The 26,911-nt window shown below is 33.8% G+C and overlaps 1 protein-coding gene, 1 long non-coding RNA gene and 1 pseudogene across 3 annotated transcripts; 2 read left to right on the top strand and 1 right to left on the bottom strand.

Moving 5' to 3' along the window:
- Positions 1 to 1,406: 1,406 nt before the first annotated feature.
- On the top strand, positions 1,407 to 13,191 carry LOC145559802 (protein trichome birefringence-like 40; annotated as a pseudogene). Its single transcript, XR_014092968.1, has 4 exons — positions 1,407 to 1,849; positions 7,959 to 8,133; positions 8,240 to 8,424; positions 12,666 to 13,191. The product of XR_014092968.1 is annotated as a protein trichome birefringence-like 40 (transcript).
- Positions 9,950 to 10,730, bottom strand: LOC145559801 (uncharacterized). Its single transcript, XR_014092967.1, has 3 exons — positions 10,508 to 10,730; positions 10,364 to 10,426; positions 9,950 to 9,974 (listed from the first exon to the last, which is right to left on the bottom strand). It is a non-coding gene; the product is annotated as an uncharacterized LOC145559801 (long non-coding RNA).
- A 1,733-nt stretch (positions 13,192 to 14,924) lies between the features above and the next one.
- LOC145557665 (protein trichome birefringence-like 42) lies at positions 14,925 to 22,027 on the top strand. The gene is made up of 5 exons (XM_081618840.1): positions 14,925 to 16,148; positions 16,321 to 16,498; positions 16,607 to 16,791; positions 17,320 to 17,393; positions 21,624 to 22,027. Exons 1-5 carry the CDS (start codon positions 15,322 to 15,324, stop codon positions 22,025 to 22,027), a joined length of 1,668 nt encoding a protein of 555 aa, XP_081474966.1. The 5' UTR covers positions 14,925 to 15,321.
- The last annotated feature ends 4,884 nt before the right edge of the window (positions 22,028 to 26,911 follow it).

The raw sequence follows: 26,911 nt of genomic DNA, 5'->3' as shown, positions 1-26,911 counted from the left end.
TAAATGAGGGATCCTTCTAAGAAGGTTTGCTCTATATTTAAACTTTTATTTGGACAATCAATAACTATATACTAAAAGACACATCAACAATGACACGTGTTATTTTCTGGTATGTCCTTAGTTTTTTTTTTTAATAAAATTTAATTAAAGAAACAAAATTTATTTACAAAAATAATTCTCTAATCTTATACGATATAATTACTTAAAATAAAAAAGATTTGACATATATTTTAGCTATTAAAATTTTCTTAACTCACAATTTGTGAATTCCTTTATTTTACTAATTTTCAACATCGTTTTATATCTAATATATCTTACGTAATCCTTTATTTTGCTCAAAATTTGTCAATATTTTTAGAATTTTTTTTTTTTTTTTTTTTTTTTTTGCTTTATAAAAACTGATTATAATGATAGTTTAATAATGATTATTAAAAATTACCGTACATGGCACGGGAACTAACCTAGTTTGGTTACAATTTGATTGCATGGATCTAAGTAATACGATTCTTGTATTCATTCCCTACTTGTTACTGGTATTATAACAATAAAGTTATACTTCTACATTTTCTACTAATCAACTTACATTGCAAACTAAGTGTAATTAATTGAGTGAGCTGTACTTTTCTTCAGCTCAAATCAAATGGTCCACGTAAAATTATTCATGTACTAATAAGACCAAGAGTCTCATTTTTTTTAGGAAATTTTGTGAAAAACTACCTATTATAGTCCAGAATTTGCGGGAAACTACCTATTAAAAAAAATGTTGTAATTGATTACCTAATTTTCGAAAAATGTTGTAATTTACTACCTTGCGCCGGATTATGAAGGAGTTTGACTAAAGTTCTCCGGTGTTGACTTAGTCAAGTGACCATCACGTGACACTTAATGACCCTTTTCTTTCACCAAGTGTCACGTGACCAAGTCAACACCGGAGAATTTTGGTCAAACTCCTTCATAATCCGGCGTAAAGGTAGTAAATTACAACATTTTTCAAAAATTAGGTAGTTAATTACAACATTTTTTTTAATAGGTAGTTTTTCGCAAATTCTGGATTATAATAGGTAGTTTTTCACAAAATTTCCTTTTTTTTATTATTAATATTTATAGAAAATATTTGTAAGATCATGGTATATAGTAGCAAGTAGGAATTAATCTAATCATTTTTCAAAAGCGCGGAAGTAGGTTTTTAGACAGGTAATTAAGATAATAAGTTGAATAATTAGCACTTGCCATATTACTAACCACATGCATGTGCTGATGTGCATGTGAAAAATCATTAAATAGATAGACCTAAAATACAAAGTTGACCTACTATTCTATGTATATATTACCAATTATAGAATTATTTCTGATACTATATATATATACATACAATTTATAGAACTCTAAGTTCTAACACATTTTATTTAGGCAACCAAAAAACGTTACGTTTTAATGTTAAGTCATGGAATCCAAGCCCTACATTTTGTATACATGGAAACTTTACTTACTTGTAACCTTAATTGGGTTCCTAGTCTTTTTTCTATATGTTGACAATGCTCACAAAAACCTGAGTTATTATTCATCAGCTAGAAATGCTATGGTAACTCGTTTTAAATCAATTCCATCAATTATTTCGATTAACCCTTCAAACTTCACCCTTAATGGGATGGAAAAGATGAAAAACCAAAAGTCGAAAGAAGTGCAATATGTTTGAGGGGAGATGGGTTTATAATCCTGAAGAAATTCCTAGCTATGATTCAGTGAAGTGTCCATTCGTCGAGGAGAAGATGAGCTGCAAAAATAACGGGAGGCCGGATTCGGAGTACCAAAAATGGAGATGGGAAGCTCGTGATTGTAATATACCATTGTAAGTATAGTTTGGTTTTATATTAAAGGATACATGAAAATCTACCTAGAGCTAATATAATTTGGCTGAATAACTACCTACTTTTATGGTTTTGTTAATAACTTTTGCGTAGTATTACAGTTTTTGTTTTCATAAACAAATACACATAGGTTCTATTATTTGAGTAACTAAGGAATCGATAAATACAAATTTATTGTTTTTAGACGCTAAAGTTAATGATAGAGTATATAAGTCATTCCCAAATTTAAGATTTTCTTTTATACACTATATTAATTACCTTATGCAAATTATTTAAAACTAAAATTACATTGTAATTTATGTATCCGTCCTTTAGTCAAATTGATTTATGAATAGGGTATAACATGGAAAAATACAATTTAAATTTATTATGATTAAAAAAAAAAAACCATATATCTAGTGGCATTCTGTAAATAATTCAACAATTTTCTTTATTAAAAATGTGGGACCATAATTAGTTTATGAAAATGTCATGCTAATTTGAATTTTATTTGTTGATTTATTAACAGAAATGGCATTAAAGGTACGACTTTTGTTTATTATGATGATAAAGTCGGGCTTCTCATCTATACTGATCTATTAAAAGGCGTTCATAAGAACGTTGATTTGCCACATAGTCCCGCCACGTCATCTTCTCAACATTTCATGATGACACGTCATCACCCAAACAATGTCACATCACACAAGCAACCAACATCGCTCAATATAAAAACATAAGGATAAAAGAGGTTCGAACCCTTAACCTCTCTTATCAAAGATGACTATATAGCCATGCAAGCCAATGATCAACTATGTTATTAATAAGTAAAAATAATTATATAAGTGTAAATCACAATATAATTATTGAAATAGGGTGGAAGACCAAAATAATTATATTATAGAGAAATTTATTACAGGAATTGAAGCAACATTATTTTGTTTATAATTTCCTTCATTTTTCTTGTTAAAAAAAAAAACCAATACTTAGCTTGATAGTTTAAAAGAAGCTATTGCGTGCAGATTTCCGCATGCAAATTTACATGCGACTGGCTTGGATGATATGTTTTACTTGTTGGTTGATATGTTTCATGTGTTCGTTGATATGTTTCATTTGTTGGCTGATATGATTTTTGTGTTGGCTATTATATTTTTTTGTAAAAAAAATTGATAGATTTCTTTTGTTGGATGATATCATACATCATTTGGCTTATATGTTTCTTTAATTGGCTCATATTTATTTTGTTGGTTGATATGTATATTTTAATTGTTGGCTTATATGTTTTATTTTGTTGGCTGAAATGTTTATTTTGTTTGCTTACCTGTTGCTTTTGTTTGTTGATTTCATCATTTTATTGGCTGATTCATTCGCTTCATTTATTGGCTGATATGTTCCTTCTGTTGGATGATAAGTATATTTTGATGGCTGATATACTCCTCTTGTTGGCTTTTATGTATCTGTTGTTGGCTGATAAATTCCTTTTGCTGGCTTATACGTTTTTATTAATATCTTATATGTCCCTAATGTTGACTAATATCATACATCAATTAGCTTATATGAGTTATTTGTTAGTAATATGATAATACTATATTTATTTCTTTCTCTTAATTTGTTTCTCACGCCATGTCCCACTCAAGATCCAACAAACCACGACCATAACCTCACGATCGTAACCTCACGCCACACCCAACCAGCCACCACCCTAACCTCCCTTGATGCTGCCCTACGAGCCACCACTGTAACCTCCCCTGTTGCTGCCCTACGAGCCACCACCCCTCCACTGATGTTTCCCGTAGGTCACCACCCTCCCCTACTTCTCCCTTGCAACGAGCCACAACCCCTCCCCTGTTGTTGCCGTGCTATGAGCCACCACCCCTCCTCTACTGCTGCCCTGCTACGAGCACACTTTACAGCCACAATGTAGCTCCTGTCGGATCCCAGCCGCAGCCACGGCCAGACGCGTATCTAAGCGGAGTGCCCAACCGCATAAACCAACAGGGAACTCCACTATACCAGCCGTTGCTTCAAATCTAGGGTTTCAATCGTCGATCGTCATCGTCGTCATCCACCGTTATTGTCGTCGTTTTCATCGTCATCGTCGTCTTCATCGTCATCGTCATCTCCCGCACAAAACTATGGGTGTGGACGTCTGCACCCAATAGTTTGTGATAGTTTAATGATCTTAATGAGTACGTAAAACTTTATTCAACAAGGTTGGGAGTGCTATTGTACATATAGCTCCTAAATTAAGTAGGTTAAAATTCGATTGTCATCGATTGTGATGGCTTCTTTTTTGTTTAGATTCCTAGTTTTAATTAAGTACATACTTCTATTTCAAAATTAAAGCATCATATTAAACTGCCTAGTCTTTTAGGAAACACTACTAGAAAACATCTTAATTCTGACAGAATAATTCCGTCGAAAACACCCTGAAATCCGTCGAAAAACCTGTTTCCTTCGGAAATGGTTGTCAAAAATGGGTTGGTAGGAAAAAAGTCTTTTCCGACGATATTTTTTGTCGGAAGGGATTTTCTAGCATGGGAAAAATCCGTCAAAAATGTCCGAGATTTTCAAGGGAAGTTCCGTCGAAAAATCTAAGGAAAAAAAAAACCATGCACCACCACTGGCAGCCCCCACTACCACCACGCCTAACCAACTAACCCCCCTTAACCCTCCAGATGCACCACCTAAACCCACCAGATCCCCCACCTTAACCCACCTGACCCTAACACTCAACCTTAACCAACCCTAACCCGAACCCACGCACCATATCGACCACCTTAACCCGAACCCACCTAAAACCACCCAAATAACCCAGATTATCACCTAAACCCATCTAAACCACCCAAACAAAACCCAGATCTAACACCCTAAAACCACCCAAACTAAACCGCCCACCACGAACTCCCAAAACCACAACTGCCCACCTTAAACCGTCCACCACAACTAACTAGCCACCTTAAACCTCCTATCACGACTGCCCAAAACCACTACTACAATCCAAAAATCAACAAAATAACTAAGCAAAAAAATTAAAAACAAGAAAACATACCTCTAAAATTGAATTTTTCTTTGAATGTCACCTCGAATTTGGTAAGATGGCCAAATTCGACCATAAAAACTCTAGATCTAGAGTTTTTATGGTCGAATTTGACCTAAAAAACCATTAACTTCTAAAGAAACCCGCACCTCCACGTACGACGGCGATGAGAAAGAACACATTAACACCGAAAAAATAAAGGAAAGAGAAGAGAAAAAGAGTAGGAGAAGGGAGAAGAGACTCCACCGAAAAAATCGAGAAGAGAGAAAGGGAAGGAGAAGAGTAAAAGAGGACAGGGAACGAAGGAGAGAGGAGAGGAGAAGAGGAGAGAGAAAGAGAAGGAGAAGAGAAAAGAAGATAGTGGCGAAAATAGAAGGGGGAAAGGGGTTTTAGGGTTTGGTAAAAAAAAATTTTATTATATTCCGACGGATTTATATTCCGTTGGGAATTGTAATATACGACGGAAAAATCCGTCGAAAAGCACATATATTCCGACCGATTTTATTTCCGTCAAAAATTTCCAACAGATTTCTGACGGAGTTGTTGAATCCGTCGAAAAGTTTCGACGGAATTAAAATCCGTTGGAAATTTTCGTTTTTCCAGCGGAATTTCGTCTCCGACGGAACTAGTCCGTCAGAAATTGCTTGTGTTTCTAGTAGTGAAAGTTTAATTGCGTGGAACTACGCTTTCACTTATGTATATATATATATGTATATACTCCCTCCGTTTCTTTTTACTCGCAACAATTACTAAAAATGGTCGTTACATAATACTCACAACATACTTTTCTTTCCCTTTTATAGTAAGTTTTTAGTGTGACTTTACAAATTTAACCTTACTTTTTTGAAAACATCTTAAACTAACCTAATAATTTTATCATTAACTTAAACCTTAACATTAATTAACTTAACTATTTCCACCAAAATAATTCTCATTCCATCCAAATTCAGCATCATCTACATCCACCACCACCACCACCACCACCACCTACCATTGATCTCCATACTCTATTCATCATCCAAGAAATTTCTCTCTTTGTTCATCTACCCTCAATTCGACCGCAATCTTCCATGGAGACCACCACCGTTGCCGGTATTCAATGGCCGATGTCCCCTTGCTTCTAGCCGCCTCCATTTTCGCTTTCTTCCATTTCAGTTTTTATTTCGTCCTTGGTGGTGAAGCTCAAATTTGAAGGTTAAATTTGACCAATTAAAGCCTTAAATTATGATAATGGGTTGCGTTTTTTATCAGGGGCGGGATTCTTGGGTCTTAAGTTCATGGATTGTTGGTTCGAGGGTTGTGGAGTTGTGGATTTGTGGGTTCGGGTTCTGAGTTGTGGGTTCTGGGTTGTGGGTCGCGTTCTGAGTTGTGGATTCGTGAATTCTGGGTTCGTGGGTTCGTGGGTTGTGGGTTTGGGGTTGTGGGTGGTGGTAGGTTGTGGTTTTGGGTTCATCGGTTGAAATTTTTGTGGTTCTGGGTTCGTGGGTGGTGGTTGATGGTGGTGGGTTGTGGTTGTTTTGTGGAGCTTGGTTATGGTTGTGGTGGTGGGTGGTGTTGTTGGGTGGTTCCGCACTGCTAGGTGGTGGGGTTGAGTGGTTTTGTGGTGTTAGGTGGTGGTGTTGGGTGGTGTTGTGGTGGTGATAGGTGGTGGTGTTTTGTAATTTCAGCTGCTGGGTTGTACGTAAATTAAAACTTTGATTTTTCTTTTTTTTTTTTTCCTTTTTTTTAGGGTTATATTAACACTTAAGTGTATGCCCTTATTTTTCATTAATCATGCTTTTAATATTTTGCCTAAGAGTCCGTTTTTCCCATGTTTATTGCGAGTAAAAAGAAACGGAGGGAGTATATATATATGGGGTCCTTCTTGAAATCTCAATATATAGCATGACTATCATACTACCACTTAAACCTCCTCTCCCCTATTCCTTTCGTTTCCAATTTTTTATTACTCCGTCAAATCATTCCCCACTTGACTTCTCATTCCTAACCTCCTCCTCTCTCCTCGCTAGCTCTATCCCTTAAGACCCTATTTAATCCCCTTACCCACCCAAAGAAAAGTAGTCCTTACTTCCTACCCAAGTTAACATTAGAGAGAGAGAGGGTAATTTGTAATAAGGCAAATATGTTAATTTGTCGATGGTGGTAGGGATTGTTGTGTGCAACTATGCCATCAATAATGGATACATAGAAGGAAATAATAATTATTTAGTGTTTTTTGTGAAAATCATTATACATCACGTAGTTTTTTAAATTAACAAACATTATGCACAATTTTCAAATACGGAGTAATAAAGTTGACATAAATAGAATGTCGTCCAGTTCTAGCTAGCCAATTACAAATCATATGCAATAAATTGATCATATCCACAAATCATATGAAGTAAATTCATCTTAGATGAAAAACATTGAAGAAGGTTGAAGAACAACGAAGAACACTGAAGAACAAATTTTGATTTTGATTTTTTAAATTTAATCTTATTTTTGGATAAATAAAAGATGATTTTAACAAAATAATTTCAAAAAAATTAAAAATACTACATATAATTTCTGAAAATCAAAAAATAATTTCTGGAAAATAGAAAAGAATTTAAAATAGAAAAAATTTAAAACAAGGTTTGACTATTATTTAAGGAAGGAAAAATTAGCCAATCATATTGAAGTATAGTGATAATTATAATGAAGCTGACCATATTAGAATTTTTACTACTTTAGACAACTCCTTTCACATGTACCTTAAATAATCCTAACTATACTTATCATTAAATATATGTTAGAGCTTGCTTATTCCCTTAATCATGTAATTTTGTCCTCAAGTTATCGCAATTCACATTAATCTTACCTAATACACAACTTCACATGATCACATCACAAAAATTTGTAGGAAATATTCTTGCGCTTTAATGCTTTGCATTGGAAAGGTTGTCCATAATTTATAAACAAGCAAGTGGGCAGAGCTACTAGCAATGCTATTGATCATTGTAAAACTACTACACGTAAATATTAGACTACATAACTAACATAAGTACGTATCGAACATTGTAAACATGATTATTCTCTTTGAACTTCAATTCTAGGTTTAATGGAACATATATGCTTGAAAGATTAAGGAACAAGAGGATGATCTTAGTAGGCGATTCGCTAAATCGAAACATGTGGCAATCTCTTGCTTGCCTTCTCTACTTCTCCGTTCCTTCTACGACAGCCAAGGTCGAAGAAAACAGGAATTACAAGACAATATGGAAGGCTAAGGTATATATATGTATGAGGAAATTCAGAATTTCATTTATTAGCTAGGATATAGTCAATGTCTAATAATTTTATAAATGTAACACTATCATTTGTTGTTTTATTATAGGAATACAACTTCACTCTAGAGTTTTATTGGAGTCCATTTCTCGTTGAACTCAACGATAACCATGAAAGTGGCAAAAAGGTTCTTGTGATTGATGATATATCAACTAATTCAAAGAAGTGGATTGGAGCAGATATTATGGTTTTCAACTCAGGGCATTGGTGGGATCAACGTGGAAGATTTAAAGCGTATGGATAATTATCAATTGCATTATAATTTACAATTTTGCTTGATAATTAATCTTTCATACCTATATAATACTACCTCAATCCCTTAAATTTATAGTTTAACAAATTATCAATAGATAACCACTATATAACAAAAGCAATTTAGTAATATATTTATATATCATATGAAGTGAACAAGACCTGACTCTTATTTCATTAGAATAATTTGATTTTGAGTAAAATTATATATGTTTAATAAATATAAGCAAATACTATAATTAAGTTCGGTAAATCACTACTACAAAAGGCGTGTATTTTAGACGCTTTTTAGCCTTATTTTCGACACTAAAAAGCGTCGCAAAATTTTCTCTCGACGCTTCTAAAAAGCGTCGAGAATAAGTGAGTCGAGAATTTTGTTGGACATCAAAAAGCGTCGCGAATCTCGACGTTTTATTGTGTCTAACTTTTTATACGAAGTGTCACAACTTGCAACAGTTGGCGCACTTTCTTAACTTTGGCGACGCTTTTTGTAGTCAAGAATCTTAGGATTGGTGACGCTTTTTTATGTCCAGATTTTCATACATTTGTTGTCTAACATTTGGCACGCTTTTCCTGTCCATGTTTTCTAATTTGGGGACGCTTTATCTTGTCCATATTCTTTTTTAAAAAAATATCAAAAATACTAAATTAAAATATTTCATTCACTGATTTCTAGTATACTAATATATATTACCAAAAATTTTAAGAAGTACAACAAAATTATACCGAAATTTTTATATTGCATTTAAATATATTATAGCAAATATACAATATCTCATAGTAATGAGTTTCTATTACAACAATTATAATTGCAACTTAGAATTCATTCGTGACTAGTTGTAGTGGAACAAATTCCGAATCACTAATTGAAATCTATATACTAATGCTGACTACAGAAATTACTACAAAGAAAATGAGAAAATTATCATACGGTTGAAAGTTTTAGCTCGAAGGTAAACCCAAATTTTCCATACACATAGTTAATAAAATCCAGTGCAGCCCTGACTTCATCCTTCACCTGAATTTATGCAAACACAAGTTAGTATTTGGCACATGCAAAAGTAAAATAATTCAATTTACAACCATCAGCAGATCCAACTTACTTGGCCTTCTCTATAGAAGATATGAGCATCACCCTGAAACAGGAAGATAAATATTAGGACCAGATGAGCAATTAAACCACATGAATTGCAAAAGATTTAGGGATCAAAACAATGGCAACATGAAAGCTTTGTGAAACCATCACAGTATCACGCTTAGCAACTCGCAATGAAGAATTGATGATGAGGTTATTTTAGGGGACACCACAACCTCCCCTTAGCTTATGTGTAGTAGATTCTATTTGTGAATCATTAATCAAGAATATATTGACAATAACTTAATATCTAAAGAATATACCAGCAAACTAATAAAATTGATAATTGTATAGTGAGATATACAATGAGAATCATTAATCATAACCACGAATTATTTTTGGACAGAAGTTCCTGCATTTTCTGGTCCGTAGCTTGCATTCAACAACTTCCATTTGTCTGACAAATAGAATTACATATGAGATTCTTATTGTGCTACACTGTTACAAAACATGACTGACTAATAGTCTAAACTTTATAAAATATAAAATAAAATTAAAAAAGACGAAAAAGAATAACTAAATCATTTGTGTTAATTGAAATTAGCTGATAAGTGCTTCTAAGTTTTAATTATCTATATTGATTGAGTTGGACCATGTCCTCACTATAATCAGGATGCTTGTGAAAAAGAAAATATTAGAAAACCAACATAAAATGATAGTGTTTTTGTCATAAAGCATGCTACACCACTAACAACAATGAAGAGCACTACATGCTGCTTAAAATAACTAGCATAATCAAAGGCATGGATATTTGATAAAGCCAACAACTTGAATCAAGAGCCCTACCATTTCACGAGGAGATCAGCAAAAATGATGCAGTGCTTCTTAAAATTAATCCAAGCCAAGCAACTGTCACGAATAGACAAAGAAAATCATTTGCATCTTCCAATTGCAATAAATAAGAGTCTTGCTTAAAAGAAGTAGACAGACCTCAATCATCATGCTGGCTGAGAATACGGTGGAGACAGAGTAACAGCACTTCGATCAACAGAAATTATAGGTCGCGTCGACAAGGCTGCTGATCTGAGGGACTATCTCTTTCTGAAGGGTTTAAGTCAGATCTGGTAGTAACAGATAAGTCAGAAGCAGCATTTTTGATCCTCGCTGAAGGTGGTTTTGCATCTCCCTTACTAACTTGACCAGTGAGCCCTGCATTCGACTGTAATAAATAAAACAAAAATGTAAAGAAGCTCACATTTTAAGAAAGAGTTTAAAACTTTAAAAGCAGCCTATTAACAGAAAGAGTTTAAAATTATTTTAGGTGGAACTTTTAATCAGAAGTTGCAAGATGATAATATTACTAGAACCGAAATTAAATTGTAAGAAGCAGGAAGTTCAAGGAAAACATTATGCAATATAAAATTATAATAAAAATGCAATATATTTCTCACAATTAGTACTTAAAATGGCCAGTTTTTTTTTTTTTTTTATGATTGACTATAAATATATGTTGCATTTTTCCAAGCAGATGAAGAAGGTTCATGAGTACTAATTCTTGAACAGAGTTGTGCCCTAGCCTCGTAGATGTAGTCACATCACCTAAATTCAAAATTGAACTAGCTAAGCCATTTTCTATTTAGTTAACAATAAATACTTGAAAAAAAAATGATATTGATGCAAACAAAGATACAGCAAGGCAGAAAACATACCTAAAGATTTTGTCTCAAAGATACAACCATGCTTTCTAATCATGCATTCACAACAACAGATTCAATAACATGCATAATCAAAATTTATGTTAATCAATTCACGATATGTCAAACGAAAACTAATCGAGCATACAAGCTAATATATTTCCAAGATCACTGGTGGGAGTGACCAAAACACGACCACCTTTTCCAGCCATAGTCAGAATTTCAACAGTGTTCTCCGGATTAGACTACATGAAATCAATCAATAACATCAAAACCCATCAAGTAATATTCACAATTAACTACCAAATTCATAAAAAAAAACCATTGATAACAAATTGAACCCCCAAATTGTAAATTAGGGTTTAAAAGAAGTGAAGAGAGAGAAAGAAAACCTGAGTTTTAGCGCCGCGGATGAGATTAATAGCATCAGAAAGAGCTTGAAATCTGGTGGGCGAGTAATCACCATTATGCATCCACTCTGAATTGACGATGCATGCAGATTATAGTCGCCTGAAAATTCCAATAAAAAAGGGGGAATAATAGAATGTCAGTAAAATTGAAAACCCTAATTTTGAAATCGTTTTCGGAAGCAATTTAATATGAGATTGAGTAGAAGGCAAAACCTCGAGCACCATGATTGAGAAGAGGAGAGAAAATCCAGAAATTGAGAGATCGAAGAAGAGGATTTCAATGACGAAGGATTTTGTGTTGAGGTGCTGAGATCTAAGAGTTAGAGAGAGAGAGAGTTATGCGTGTGGTACTTTGGATATATTCATGGGTATAAGCCGGTTTTTTACATTTCTTTTTTTTTTCTGTTTAATTTTCCTTGGGTTGCCTTGAGTCACGTGCAAATCATACGAATTTGTGGATGCTTTTTCTTGTCAAGAATTGATTCGACACATAAAAGCGTCGAAAATAAGCGGGAATTTATTTTTACGTGGACACCCCATACACAACGTCGAACCAATAGCGTCCAAAAACTAAGGGATTTGTAGTAGTGAATAGCAGAAGAAGAGTTTAGACCAGAGTCTAAAAAGAAAACAAGACACAACATAATTGTACTTCTTATTATTATGAGTAATCTTGTATGTTTCATAATTTATTTATGATCTCGAACTCATTCTTGACATAAGAACTTCAAATGTATAATATAAAACAAACTCATGGTAGCTAGGTTACATTACATACGCAAAAGAATATAAAACATTATTAGAACTTTACATTGTGGCCGTTTCTATATAACTTTTTTACTAACTTTTTGCACTATCGTCAAGCACACATATGAACAATATTGAATTTTATCAATTAGTATGTAACTTAATTGTTTAACGAAAGATGCATTATTTTGTTAAGTATACGTGCATGCATCTTTGTGTATATAACCACAAAGCCATAATTATTATTAATTTTTTAAATTTTATAAATTTTTTTTTTTTTTTTTTTTTTTTTTCTAGATGGGAGTTATTCAAATATAGGGGAAAGTTAATGAAGGATATGCCGATAGAGCTAGCTTATGGACATGGCCTAAAAACATGGGCAAAATGGATTGAGAAAAATGTTGATTCAAAGAAAACAACAGTGTTGTTTAGGAGCATTTCGGCACCACACAAATTTCCACAATATGATCAATGGTGCTATAACAAGACCCAACTAATAATGGATGAATTATACGTACCGGTTTTCCCAAAGTCTATGGTCAATGTAGTCGAGAACGTGTTAAGCCAGATAAGTAAAATACAGGTGAAGTACTTGAACATAACTAAGTTGACCGAGTATAGAATTGATGCACACCCATCCTTGTACAGGTTCAAGGATCCGAATATGCTAACCGAAAAGTATGACAATAATCTCAAGAATTATGCAGATTGTACACATTGGTGCCTTCCGGGAGTTCCGGATACTTGGAATAGGTTATTGTATGCATTGATATTTTTTGATCGATAATCTAGGAGATACGATCTATTAATAGGACTCTTGTTGATTTAGGGGAGATGTGATGGGGAAACTGATTAGGAGCAAAATGTCATATTGGGCACTAATTTTTAGCAGTTTATTAGTAGTTGGTATACTAAGTAGAATTATTTTGAGGTTTGTATTTGATGCTTATGTTCATGATTCTAAACATTGAATTTAAAGGTGTTCAATTAACAATGCAAAGTGTGGTTCGTGCAGGCGGATGCACGATCCGCGTGGTGCATCTGCTCTAAAACTACAAAAAGGCGGAATGTACATGCAGGTATATTCTAATGTACATTGGCATATAAAAGAACATAGTGTTCATTTATAATGTAAATGAAAAAATATATAAAAGAACATAGTGTTAATTTATAATGTACACGAGATTTTTGTGCAACATTTTGTATATATATATTTTTTTTGAAAGAAATTTTGTATATAAGAAAATAGATAAAAAGTATTGTAATGATTTATTTACGATACATTAATTACAAATCATTTTTTTAACCAAAAGTTCACTTTCTTTCTCCAAAAAAACTTCAAACTCATTTAAATTCCTCAAACCTCAAGCAAAATTACAAAAAATTCAAAATTTTGAGTCCAAAATTGTTCAAGATGACAGATAAAAACGAAAGGTAAGACCAGATTCGACATTTATACTTGTTTGTTTTGAGTTGAGTGTTTGTTTTTTTTTAAAATTTTGTTGAAAATTGTAATTTTTAGTTTAATTGGGAATTAATTTGCGATTTATGTGCAATGATTTTGTTGTTGCAATTAGAAATAAAATGAAGTTCTTGAAGAAGATTGACCAATTAAGACATTTTGGTAGAAGAAAGCAAGGAAACAGACAAATTCAAAATAAGTTGTAGATCCAAATAATACAATGTACATTAAGATACAATAAAACATTCTTTTTCATATATACTTTCATGATCCAAATAATAAAATGTACATTAAATTTGTAAGCAACATTATAACATATATGTTCATTAGAATATAATACAATGTACATAATTTTTGTGTTGTCTTTTTTTTATTATTATTTATTTTTATTTTTAGGGGAATAATACAATGTACATTATAATACAGTATAATGCTCTTTTTCATATGCTTACATGATTATTTATAACAAATGTACATTTACTATATGAATATTGTTCTTTAGTATTATCATGTTCTTTATTAATATTACATATGTTCTTTAGATTTACAACAAAAAACATATAAAATTGGATGTTCTTTACAAAACAGACATATGTTCATTACAAAACAAGTTAATGTTCATTTCGCCTTAAAAAAAAAAAAAAAAAAAAAAAAAAAAAAAACCGTATGCACGATGCTCCGTGCATCTGCGTGCACGAAAAAAAAATTCATTAACCACGACATAAACTAATATAATATTCTGACATATTTTGAAAGTGTGTGTCTAACATTATTTTCTTAAAATAGTTAATAACCTACATTTAATACATAATCTTAAAATATATATGAAAAAAATTAGGCTTCATTCTTCTCTTGATGAAACATACCATATCATATATCTATCATAATTGGTCTATAACAAGACGAAGATCACAAAAATTAATGAACATTATGATCTTTATACGTAATAATATTTAGTAATTGAAGTTACACAATCGAGGATACATTTCTTTCAGTTTCTCTTTAAGTTGCTGTAATTTCAATTCCCTAAAAGGCTTGATTCATAAATCAAGGCTAGACGTGTAATATGCTTGAACTCCGAAGTTTTACTAGTATATTGAATGACCCTGCAATTCTGCTAGGAGTGCTAGCTATCAGTCTCATTGGGGTCTAAATTGGCAAGCGGCAGTTATAATACTTTCGGTTTTCCAATAATTGATGAGTATTATTATTACTTTATATAGTGAAGATAAGTCTACTATTCTACTAATGTACTAGCTAATTTAGCTTTTTTTTTTTTTTTTTTTTTTTATTTTTTTTTATTATTTTTAATAACTATGTACTGTATTAGCTTAATTATGTACTGTACGTATAATTAAGTATAATATTCATGCAAGTTGACCTATTTGTATTAAACAATATGATAACGTACCAAACATTAGTAAACTAATTTGACATTTTTACATTTATCAAAGGCAGCAAACAGGTTAGAAACTTATTTTTCCTCAAGTCATGGAAAAGAAACCTCAAGTCTTAGGCACATGGAAACTCTTCTTAGTTGGTTGTTTTTGCGGTGGTCTTATTTCACTCTTATTCATCGACAAAACCCAACAAAATGCAAGTTTATTAGCTACTAACCATGCTTTGCTTAAATTTAACCCCTTTTCTAAAATATTAGATAAACCAACAACCAACATAACAACCACCGTGCCATCAGAGTTAACCACTCCTTCCGTCGATGTTGATGTTCCGCAACTAATTATTAGCACCATTATCGAGCCTAATGCCACCACCACCACCTATCCCCCGGAAGTTCTATCCCCGATTATTAGTACCATTATCGAGCCTAATGTCACCACCCATCCCCTAGAAGTTCCGCCTCTGGTTATTAGTCCTATATCGGAGCCAAATATTACCCCCCGTATTCCAAAAGTAAAATCATTTCCAGTTATTAGTCCTATACTCCAGCCTCAAGTAGCCATCCATAGCCCAGAAGTTCCGCCTCTGGTTTTTAGTCCTATATCCGAGCCAGATATTACCACTCGTACTCCAGAAGTGATAACCCCAATTATTAGTCCTATACTCCACCCTGAAGTAGTCATCCATAGCCCTGAAGTATCTCCCTCGATTATTAGTCCGATATTTGTATCTATAGAAGAAAAGAAAAAAGATTGTGACATATTCGACGGGAGATGGGTTTATGATGTTGATTATAAGCCGAGCTATAGTACAATTACTTGTCCGTTCGTAGAGGTAGGTGTAAGATGCCAAGAGAATGGAAGAGCGGATTTCGAGTACCAAAAATGGAGATGGGAAGCTAGAGACTGTGAAATACCATTGTAAGTATCTGTGTTAATCATGTATCTCTATGTATGTGGATAATCAACTAGCTTTGTTGGTGAAAAGAATCGTACTCAGGACATGGGATCAAATCCTGTCTATAAAACCAGGCCAATAATGTGACTTTTTTATTAATTGATAGAAGGTAATTCTAATATGTTTCCATGTTAGGTTCAATGGAAAAGATATGTTAGAAAGACTAAGAAACAAGAGAATGATAATAGTTGGAGATTCAATCAACAGAAATATGTGGGAATCCCTTGCTTGCCTTATCTACTCTTTTGTTCCGTCAACTCGAATAGAAGCCAGTACTAATAAAGAATCTGCACATAAGTTCTTGAAAGCAAAGGTGAATAATGTTCCAACTATTAAGCTAGATATTAACCATTGTTAAGATTGAGTTTTAGTGAGAATTCATTTTTTATGACTTATATTGCTGGGAATTGAATGATTGTAGGACTATAACTTTACAGTTGAGTTCTTCATGAGCCCATTTCTAACCGAACTTGCTCACAAGCATAAAAGTGGGCGCAAAGTTCTCATTCTTGACAACATATCACACTTTGCAAAGATGTGGCGAGGTGCCGATATTATGGTATTCAACTCAGGCCACTGGTGGACTCATAACGATAACATAAAAGCGTACGTGCTTCTATCAATTTATAATGTACTCCCTTTATTTAAGAATGATACTAACCAATTATTAGAATTTTGCCAGCATTCAACCTATTTACTTTGACCATCGTCATTTGTAATTTATAATGTATTTAAGTAAGGTTAAACAATAAATTAAGAAAAAAGAAGTCATGTGTGATCTTACAAGAGGTGTTTAGCAATCCACTTATAACATAGTAGTATTTAAAAACACACAATTACAGCTATTAAAGTTTTATGTTTTACGTTAGGAAATAAGCTATTAAAGTTTTATGTTTTACGTTAGGAAATGAATAGTTTTATGTTATAACCTATTGCATTTATTGTTAAGGGCCTATTTCTGGAGTTCCATTGAGTACGGAGTAGTTTACTTACAACATTATTAGTTTTTTTTTTTTTTTTTTTTTTTTTTTTTTTTTTTTTTTTTTTTTTTTTTAATTTTTATAAATTTTTTTACAACATTATTAGCTACTCTATATAATATTGGCACATTAACGTTAAGTCAGTTCACTGCAGATGGGAATTGTTCCAATACAAAGGAAAACTAACAGAAGTGATGCCAAGAGAAATTGCCTTCAAACGAGCCATGAGTAAAGCTGGGCGTGGGCCGGGTCAGCACGCGGGCGGCCCGGGCACGGCACGAGGATGGCCCGGCACGGCACGGCCCGCCGGCAGGCCCGGCCCGGCACGATGGCACGCCCCTCGTGCCTCGTGCGGGCTGCGGTTAAAAAAAACCAAAAAACAGCCCGGCACGGCACGAGCCCGGCCCACGGCCCGCAGGCACGGCCCGCAGGCACGGCCCGCAGGCACGGCCCGCAGGCACGGCCCGCAGGCACGGCCCGCAGGCACGGCCCGCGGGCTAACGGCTATAAGGCTGGTTGTGTTTTCCCTCCAACGGCCATAAACGGCCATAAACGGCCATAAACGGCTATAAACGGCTATATTTTCACCTATAAATACCACCCTAAACTTCCAATTCTTTCCACAACTCAACTTCTCATCTCATTCTCTTACTCTCTTATTCTCATAATCTCATTATTCTCATATATTATAATTTATAAATTATAATCTCTTAATATTTCTTAATCTCTTATTCTCTTATAAATTTTACATTTTTAATATTATTAGTCTACTACCAAAAAAAAAAAAAAATACTTTGTTATATTTACATTCGGGAAATTATAATTTCGGGAAATTATAAATTCGAGAAATTATAAATTTGGGAAAGCGTTGAAGCGTCGTTGTAAGATCTAACTCAACTTTATTTTAATTTGTTATTGTTATTGTTATTATTATTGTTGTTATTATTATTATTATTATTATTATTATTATTATTATTATTATTATTATTATTATTATTATTATTGTATACTTGGAACTACTTAATTACATAAAAACTAATTTCTATTTTAATTGTGGGTTATTTGGATTGTTGAAATCTGTCTAAGGCGGGATTTGGGCTCTGGACAACGTCGATCCTAACCATAACCTACCTGGGATCTCATTGATTTAGATAATCTACTATTATTATAATTATTTTTGAAAATTTATTAACTTACTAATTAAGTAATAATTAAGAAAAAAAACTTACTTATACTTGTTAATTGTTATAATTTGTTACTTTGTTAGTGTTATAAACTTATAATTGTTAATTTGTTATAATTGTTAATATTGTTGTTAATTATTATTTATTAGTTAATAATCTTAATTAATCATGGCATCAAACCCGAACCAATCCTCCTCTAAAAAAGCCAAATCTAAACGACCATTGGAAGGCTCTTCTATGCCCCCCCCTACAATGCAAATCCCTACTATGCAAATCCCTACAATGGCCACCACCCACCCCGGGTTTTCTACCGGTTTTCCCACCGGATTAGATCAACAAGGGACATTCCAACCATGGCAAAGCACCCAATCTCCACCTTATTATGCCTCCGCACATGATATGCCTTTTGAATTTAACTATCAAACAACTCAAGCAAGCAACACACAACCTGCCGGCTCTAGTGACCCATCCGTCCAAAATACTATTCCCCCATCTGATAACCCATTCATTGAATGGTACACCGAAGAAGAAATGACCCTTTTGAAAAACCGAAAGAGTAAATGTTGGCAATATTTCTTGTTAAGTAGAGATGGTGAAAAAGCCAAGTGTAAAACTTGTGGTAATATTTATTCGGCTCCAGCCAAAGGCGGTACGGGGCACCTAAACCGACACAGTGAAAAATGTGGTGCCCCAAGTACTGACCCAACTCAACCAAAAATTTCTCAATTCCATCCTTATGGCTTCACTTACAATTATGAGAGAGATAGGGATGAACTTGGGAGAATGATAGTCCAAGCCGAACAACCTTTTCTTTTTGCTGAAAGTGATCCGTTTAACAATTACATTAAACGAGCACTACAACCCCAACACAAAAAAATCTCCCGAAAAACCGTTAAAACAGCTGCCATGAAAACTTACTTAGAATACAAAATGAAATTAATTGAAGAACTTAAAACTCTTACTTCAAGAGTTTCTATAACTTCTGATGCATGGGATGGTGGTTATGGTTTACATTATTTGTGTGTTACTTGTCATTGGGTTGATAGTGAATGGTTATTGCAAAAACGTATTATTTATTTCAAATTGCTTGAATACCCCCATACGGCCTTTAATATTTCTAATTGTATTATGAGTGCTCTTGATGAATATTGTCTTAGGGACAAAATCATGTCCATGACGTTTGATAATGCAACATCCATGACAGCTAGTGCTAATCTAATTAAACCAAACTTGCATAATGTCATAATGGATGGAGATGCATTACATATTAGATGCATTTGTCATGTTTTAAACTTGTGTGTTAAGGATGGACAAGAAGCAATTGGTCCATACTATTCCAAAATTCGAAATGCTGTTTTGTCTATTATGTCTTCTAGCAGTAGGTATCAGGAATGGAGGCGATATCTTAAGCAAAATAAGATAAAGCCTATTAGAATTAAAACGGATTGTCCAACTAGGTGGAACTCCACCTATGACATGTTGAGTCAGGCACTTTCGTATAGAGTTCCATTTTCATTGTTTTACAATAATAAGTATCCACAATTCATGATAGCAGACTCCGATTGGGATAATTGTGAAAAATATATGCAATTTTTACAATTATTATATAGTATGACTCACTGTTTTTCTTCTGTTTATGTTCCTTGCATTCATTCTTTCCTTCAAAATGCATGTTTATTTGCTCAACTTCTTTATGAACATCGATCACAACAAGATTACAATGATTATGTTCCACAAATGGAGGCTAAATGGCGTAAATATTACACTAAGCTTCCTATGGTTTATATGTTTGCTTCTATTTTAGATCCTAGATCAAAGTATGATGGCACATTTATGCTAATTGATATTTACTATGAATGCATGCAACTCGGTGATGGTGTCGAACAATATAAAAATCATGTGAAAGATAAATTTTTTGAGTTATATAGAGTTTATGAATCTAAATATGGAACCGTCACTCATTTTGCCCCTTCTCAAACATCCAAAAGCGTAAGTAAAACGGGCAAAAGTTTGGCGGCCCAAGCTGCTAACATGTTATCTAAGTTTTCAGGTAGTGGATCATCATCAAGGCGAACACAAAGCGATGTTTCGGAGTTGCAAATGTACTTAAACTACGACTTCATGAAAGGCTTGGACGAAGATTCGAGGTTGGGGATGGACATCCTAGATTGGTGGAAATCCCAAAGCACAAAGCATCCAATTTTGGCGGCAATGGCACGTGATATTTTCAGCATCCAAGCCTCCTCCGTTGCCTCGGAACGAGCTTTTAGTGCTTCGGGAAGGGTTCTAGACGATAGAAGAACAAGTTTGAAGCCCGAAACACTAGAAATGTGTGTTTGCTTGAAGGATTGGATGGATGCCCAAGAACGCATCCAAGATCGTACTTTTACGGCCAACGACAACATCGATGGTTCCGATCGTTCTGGTTCAACTAGCTCCTCCGCATTAGCTAGTGAACATGAAGCCGAAGATGAAGACGAAGAAGATAATGAAGACCTTGATTGAAGATTACCAACAACTCGAGAATTAATATTAATTAGCGAAAATTCTAGTATTTCCTATGTACTCTATTAATTAGTGAAAATGTTAGTATATCCTATGTTGGCTATGTACTCTATTAACATTAGCCGTATAATAAAATAACAAAATAAGTTATTCATCAATTATTGTTAGTTGTACACTTGTACTTCATATTATCTTTTACTTAATAAATTTTTATGAATGAATTTTTTCAACTTTTAATTTTATGGAATATGTTATATTGTTATTTAATTTTTGTCTAATACTTATATAGTTATATGAATAATATGATATATAGTAAATTATGAATGAACAATAAATATTAATATAATTTAAACAATATTTAATATAACTTAACTCCATAAAAAATTTAATAATTATTATATTCAAATATTAAATTGTATAATTATTCAATTCAATTTTTTCTTTCATAAAAAAAATTCAAGTTTTTTTAAAGTTTTTTTTAATTTTTTTTTTTAAAAAAAAAAAAGAAAAAAGGGTAAGCCGTGGCCCGTGGGCCGGCACGGCCCGCCTCCACCGTGGGCCGGCACGGTGGCCGGCACGACGGGCGGCCCGGCACGGCACGACCGGCACGGTGGGCCGTGCCGTGCCGTGGACAGGGATGCTTGAAGGCAGGCCCGGCACGGCACGGCCCGCCTCCACCGTGGGCCGTGCCAGGCCCGGCACGACACTGTACCAGGCCCGCCTAGGCACGGCCCACGGCAGGCCCGGCACGGCACGTGCCCAGCACTAGCCATGAGAACATGGGCGTCATGGATTAAGAAAAACGTTGATCCGGAAAAAACTAGCGTGTTTTTCCGAAGTGTTTCGCCTACACACGACGCTCGAAAATACAACCAATGGTGCTATAATGTGACACAACCTATCAAGGATGAGTCCTACGTAATGGGGTTTCCGAAAACTTTGATCGATGTTGTAGAGAGTATGATACCGCGAATGAGTAAAACACGAGTTAAATACTTGAACATTACAAAGCTTTCCGAATATAGAATTGATGCACATCCGTCTATTTATACCAAAAAGGTTAAGGGTAATCTTCCGGGTAGTTCTGATTGTAGTCATTGGTGTCTTCCCGGGTTGCCCGATACTTGGAATAGATTATTGTATTCTTCCATTTTATTTGACACTAATTTGTAAAATATGGCAAGATCTTAGCAATTCTTTAGTGCAATTTTTATGTAAGAAAATTGGCACAATTCGTCGAAGATGTAGCTGCCACATCAATTAATCAAATTAGTTCTTTTTTACTTTCTCATTTACAGTTTATCTAATCAAATTTAAATTAAAAACTTTGGCCTACTAAAATAATTTATACAAAAAGAATACTCCCTTCGTGTTTTTTTAAGAATACTTCCTTGTTCTCCCTTCGTGTTTCATAAAATGTGCAACAAACTTGGCTGCACGTTTTTCGAAACGAAATTTGAAAATGCTTGATTAACAAAGTGAAGGGTATATGATTAAGGGTAGGAGAGAGAGAAGAAATAATTAATTAATCAGGGGCCACCACCACACCACCACCAACTGTCATCTTTTCCTCGAACCACCCAGCAGCAGCACCACTAATGTCGCACCAGCCAACCTGCACCACCCACCAGAAACACCCCTTACACCGTCCCAGCCAACTCGCACCACCACTAAATCCCGAAACCCCACCATGAACTAAATCCCGAAACCCCACCACCCTCTTACCACCAAGATTCGAAAACCCCAACCACCATCTCACCACCAAGATTCGAAACCCCCACCACCCTCTCACCACCAAAATCCAGAAACCCCCAACACCCGTATCACCCCCAAAATCCCGAAACCCCCACTACCCTCTCACCACCAAATTAAAATCCCGAAACCCCCACTACCTTCTCACCACCAAGATCCGAAACCCCACCCCCCACCCTCTCACCACCAAAATCCCGAAACCCCCAACCACCCTCTCACCACTAAAATCCCGAAACCCCACCACCCTCTCACCACCAAAATCCCGAAACCCCCAACCACCCTTTCACCACCAAAATCCCGAAACCCCACCACCCTCTCACCACCAAGATCCGAAACCCCCACGCACCATAACCACTAAAAACCCCAACCCCACCTTACTCGGAGCCACCAAAACTTACCCACAAGAAGGAGCGGCGACTTTGACAAGGGAAGAAAGGAGATGACGGCTTTGACCAGAGGAGGAGGCGCGGAAAACTCAGCGGCGACTATGATGAGAAGGGCGGCAACTGGATCTGAGTGGTGGTGGTGAGAGAAGAGAGAAAAGTGGTGTTGCTGGTGGTTGAGAGCTAGGAGAAAGAAAATTCGGTGGTGATAGTTGTGGATGTGGGTTGTGAAGGAGGAGAGAGAATTTGGGTTTGGGTTTTAATTATAGATTGATTAATTTAGGTTAATAAGTTAATTGGTGGTTTATTTAAGGTAAGTAAGGGTATGTTGGTAAATTCTCACAAAAATATTTTCTATATTAGGAAAGTTTTTTTTGTTGTGTAATTTCCGTTTTAGGAAATTGTTGCACATTTTATGAAACGGAGGTGTATAATAATTTTTCAATATGAGATTAATGATATTCATAATTGTCAAATAAGTGCACTACTAATCATGGACTGCTCATAATACTACTAGGAAAATTTATGAAAGCCGACGATAGTATATATTTGTGGATTTTACATTCTTAATTAGTTAAGTAAATTGTAATCTTGAGAGAATACGAACCTAATCTGTATTTTTTTCTTCCTTTAAAAACTGGCAATCGATAAAGGTAGAAAAGTTACAAATTACTATAGGTTCCATTACTATGTGAGCTGAACTCTTTGGCTCAAACTGGCAAGCGATACTACAGTAACAAATTACTATATGAGCTGAACTCTTTGGCTCAAACTCGAACTGATCCAATCTAAAATTTGACTTAATCAAAATTATTCAAATTATATACCGTGACTTAAGACTTCTCCAATTGTGAGGCTGTAGGGAGTTTCTTTAGGACAGAGGGTATTTTTTGCAAATGATACTAATAAGTTAGTATATAAACTTAGTAACTAATTTCAAAAAAAACTTGCTAAGTTTAGATACTCAATTTTGTGTCATTTGACAAAAAGTGTGAGGCTTAATCAATATTATAATATATTTTGTAATTAATTTAAGTTTTAATTTAATTTTTTTTTTTCTAAAAAAACTTATTTTGTATACTTTTAATTTGAAAGTCTAACCATTGGGAAATTGGAATTCCCATGAGTTGCTAAATTGAAAAGCGAGTTGGGTATTACCATTAAAGATAAAAAAACGACTCATTTTGTATTTCAATTCTCAATGTTGAGTCTCATCATTGGATATGGTCTAACAGTTAGCATGTACAACCCCATAGAACCAACATGACCCAAACATAAATCTAAGGCCCTGTTCTCTTCACCTTAAAAAAAATAATATTAAGTAAAAATAATTTCAGTTCAGTAAAATTAATTTCAGTTTAGTAAAAATAATTTCAGTTCAGAAAAAACAAGTTCACTTCAGTAAAATTCAGTTTTCTTAAATAAGAATTATAATAGAAAATCAGTAAAAATAATTTCTGTTCAGTTAAAATAATTTAATTTCAGTAAAAATAGTTTCAGTTCAGTAAAATTAAGTTCAGTTCAGTAAAAATAAGTTAAGTTTAGTAAAAATAATTTCAGTTCAACAAAATTAAGGTGAATCAAACAGAGCCTAAATTAATGATTAATTTGAAAAAAGTTACTTACGGCCTAATAAACATAAAATCAATTATCTTATTGAATTAATTCTATATGGTCAATTATTAATTACACAATTAAACACCCCAAACCAAAAAACTTTTGAATTAATTACTCTGACAACTTCTCTGGAAGTCTAAGCTGCACTTCTCACCCAATTGCTAATTTCATAACGTACCATGTGTTATCCTACTGTCATTTATTGGCTACTTTCTTAATTAATAGAGGTTTACTACGCTGATTACTGATGAATTCAGTACAAACTACAATTATATAATCATGAATCTCAGGCGTTTGAGCATAAAATAAGTATAACAATGATCAAGTTGCTACTAGTTTAGTTAATTTTTATTACTATTGTTACATATGGAAACATTATTTATATTATGATCAAGTTGTTACTTAATTATAAAATAATATGACCGAAACCAACGAGATTCCCACTTCACGAGGATTTTGCTCCCTCTTAGAAAGATATAATCATACTAGTATATGGTAATTAGATAGCTAGTTTTGCACGCTCTCATGCAAGATTAATAAATTAGATAATGACTATTATATTAACTTAATCAATAGTATAGTTGTAAAGATTTAGGTAATTTCTAATCAAAGAAAAAAGCGATGAGATAGTTTGATTTATTTAGAATCTTCTTCTTTCTTTCATTTTGTTTTTTTCCTAATTTTTTAATCTCTTCTTTTCAGCCGATAAGATAGTTGTAAAGCTTCAATTTAATTATTTTTTGTTAATTATCTTATTGCTTATCTTTTGGATCACAATTATTTTCTTCATTAAGCTGTTAATGGACAAAAGTCAAGACACTTTAACCATGGTTTCAATCATGAATCATGAAAATTTTAAGGTGGAGCTTGGTACATCCAGCCTTTCATTTAATAGCTACGTACCACGCACTTCGTGGAGACACCTCTAGGAACCACCGATTATTTCAATCAGTTTAATCCAAAAATATATTCTGATAAACAAACAATGTTGCAGATTATAAAACATCAATCCATTTTGCATGTACCCGGTGTACAATATTTTTACTGTACATCGGACATTGTGCACGTGCCACTCATTTACTAGGTTTTTTTTTTTTTTTTTTTTTTAAAAAAAAAAAAACAAAATCGCGAAATTTAATACCTCAAAATCAAAAAAATGCAGACAACAATGGAGGAGAGAGAAAGTGAGAAAACGCAGCTCTTGATCATGAACTGAGGAGAGAGAAAGTGAGAAAACGCAAAAATTGTAGAAATCGATCATCAATTGAGAAGAAAAAAAGGTGAAAAACGCACATATTAAAAAATTCGATCATCAATTAAAGTAGAGAAAGTGAGAAAACTTACAAATTGAGGAATTCGATAAACGCAAATATTGGAGAATTCGATCATCAAAGGAAAATTTGACTTTCGATACCACAAATTGTAGCAATCTCATCCACGAATTGCTACAAAAACAGAGGCAAATTGAAACTGAATTTGAAATCGATTTAAATCGATCGATTATAGAAGAAGAAGAAACAAAGAGTTTTGGAGATGAATTCGTACCAATACTCAACAATATAAACAATGTAGACGATGCAGAAGAAGCAATTAACAATGCAGAAGAAGAAATTGAGAATGCTGAAGAAGCAATTGAGATTGCAGAAGAAGCAATTGAGAATGCAGAAGAAGCAATTGAGAATGTAGAATATCAAGTGGTTCCTAGCAAATCAATTGATTCAAATTCAGAACAAACCACCAAATCAAATGCAACTGAAGGTAATTTCTATAAACATTTCAGATTGTATGCAAAAAGTTACCCTTTTAACAGCACAAAGTTACCCTTTTAACAAAACAAAGTGACCCTTTTAACATCTCAAAGTGACCCTTTTAACATCACAAAGAGACCCTTTTAACAGCATAAAGTGACCCTTTTATATTCGTAAAGTGATCCTTTTAACAACATAAAGTGACCCTTTTAACAGCATAAAGTGACCCTTTAACAGCATAAAGTGACCCTTTTATATGCATAAAGTGACCCTTTTAACTGAAAAAGTTACTCATGTAACAACATACAGTGACTCTTTTAACATAATAAAGTCACCCTTTTCATGCATAAAAGTGACCCTATTTTCGAACAAATGTTACCATTTTGTTTTCTCTAAATTGAATAATATGCTGCCTCTGATTATAATCTGATATATTTGTATTTAATAACAGATACAAATCCAATTCATGCTTCTGGTTTAGATCTTAGAGGTTCATTTTTTGGTGTGGTAAGAGAAACTTTTGAAGAAATTTTGGAATTGTATGAAAAACATGCTGC

The sequence above is a fragment of the Chenopodium album genome, chromosome 9 (assembly GCF_948465745.1).
Source record: "Chenopodium album chromosome 9, dcCheAlbu1.1, whole genome shotgun sequence".
Lineage (NCBI taxonomy): Eukaryota > Viridiplantae > Streptophyta > Magnoliopsida > Caryophyllales > Amaranthaceae > Chenopodium > Chenopodium album.
This window is presented reverse-complemented; position numbering and strand designations above follow the sequence as displayed.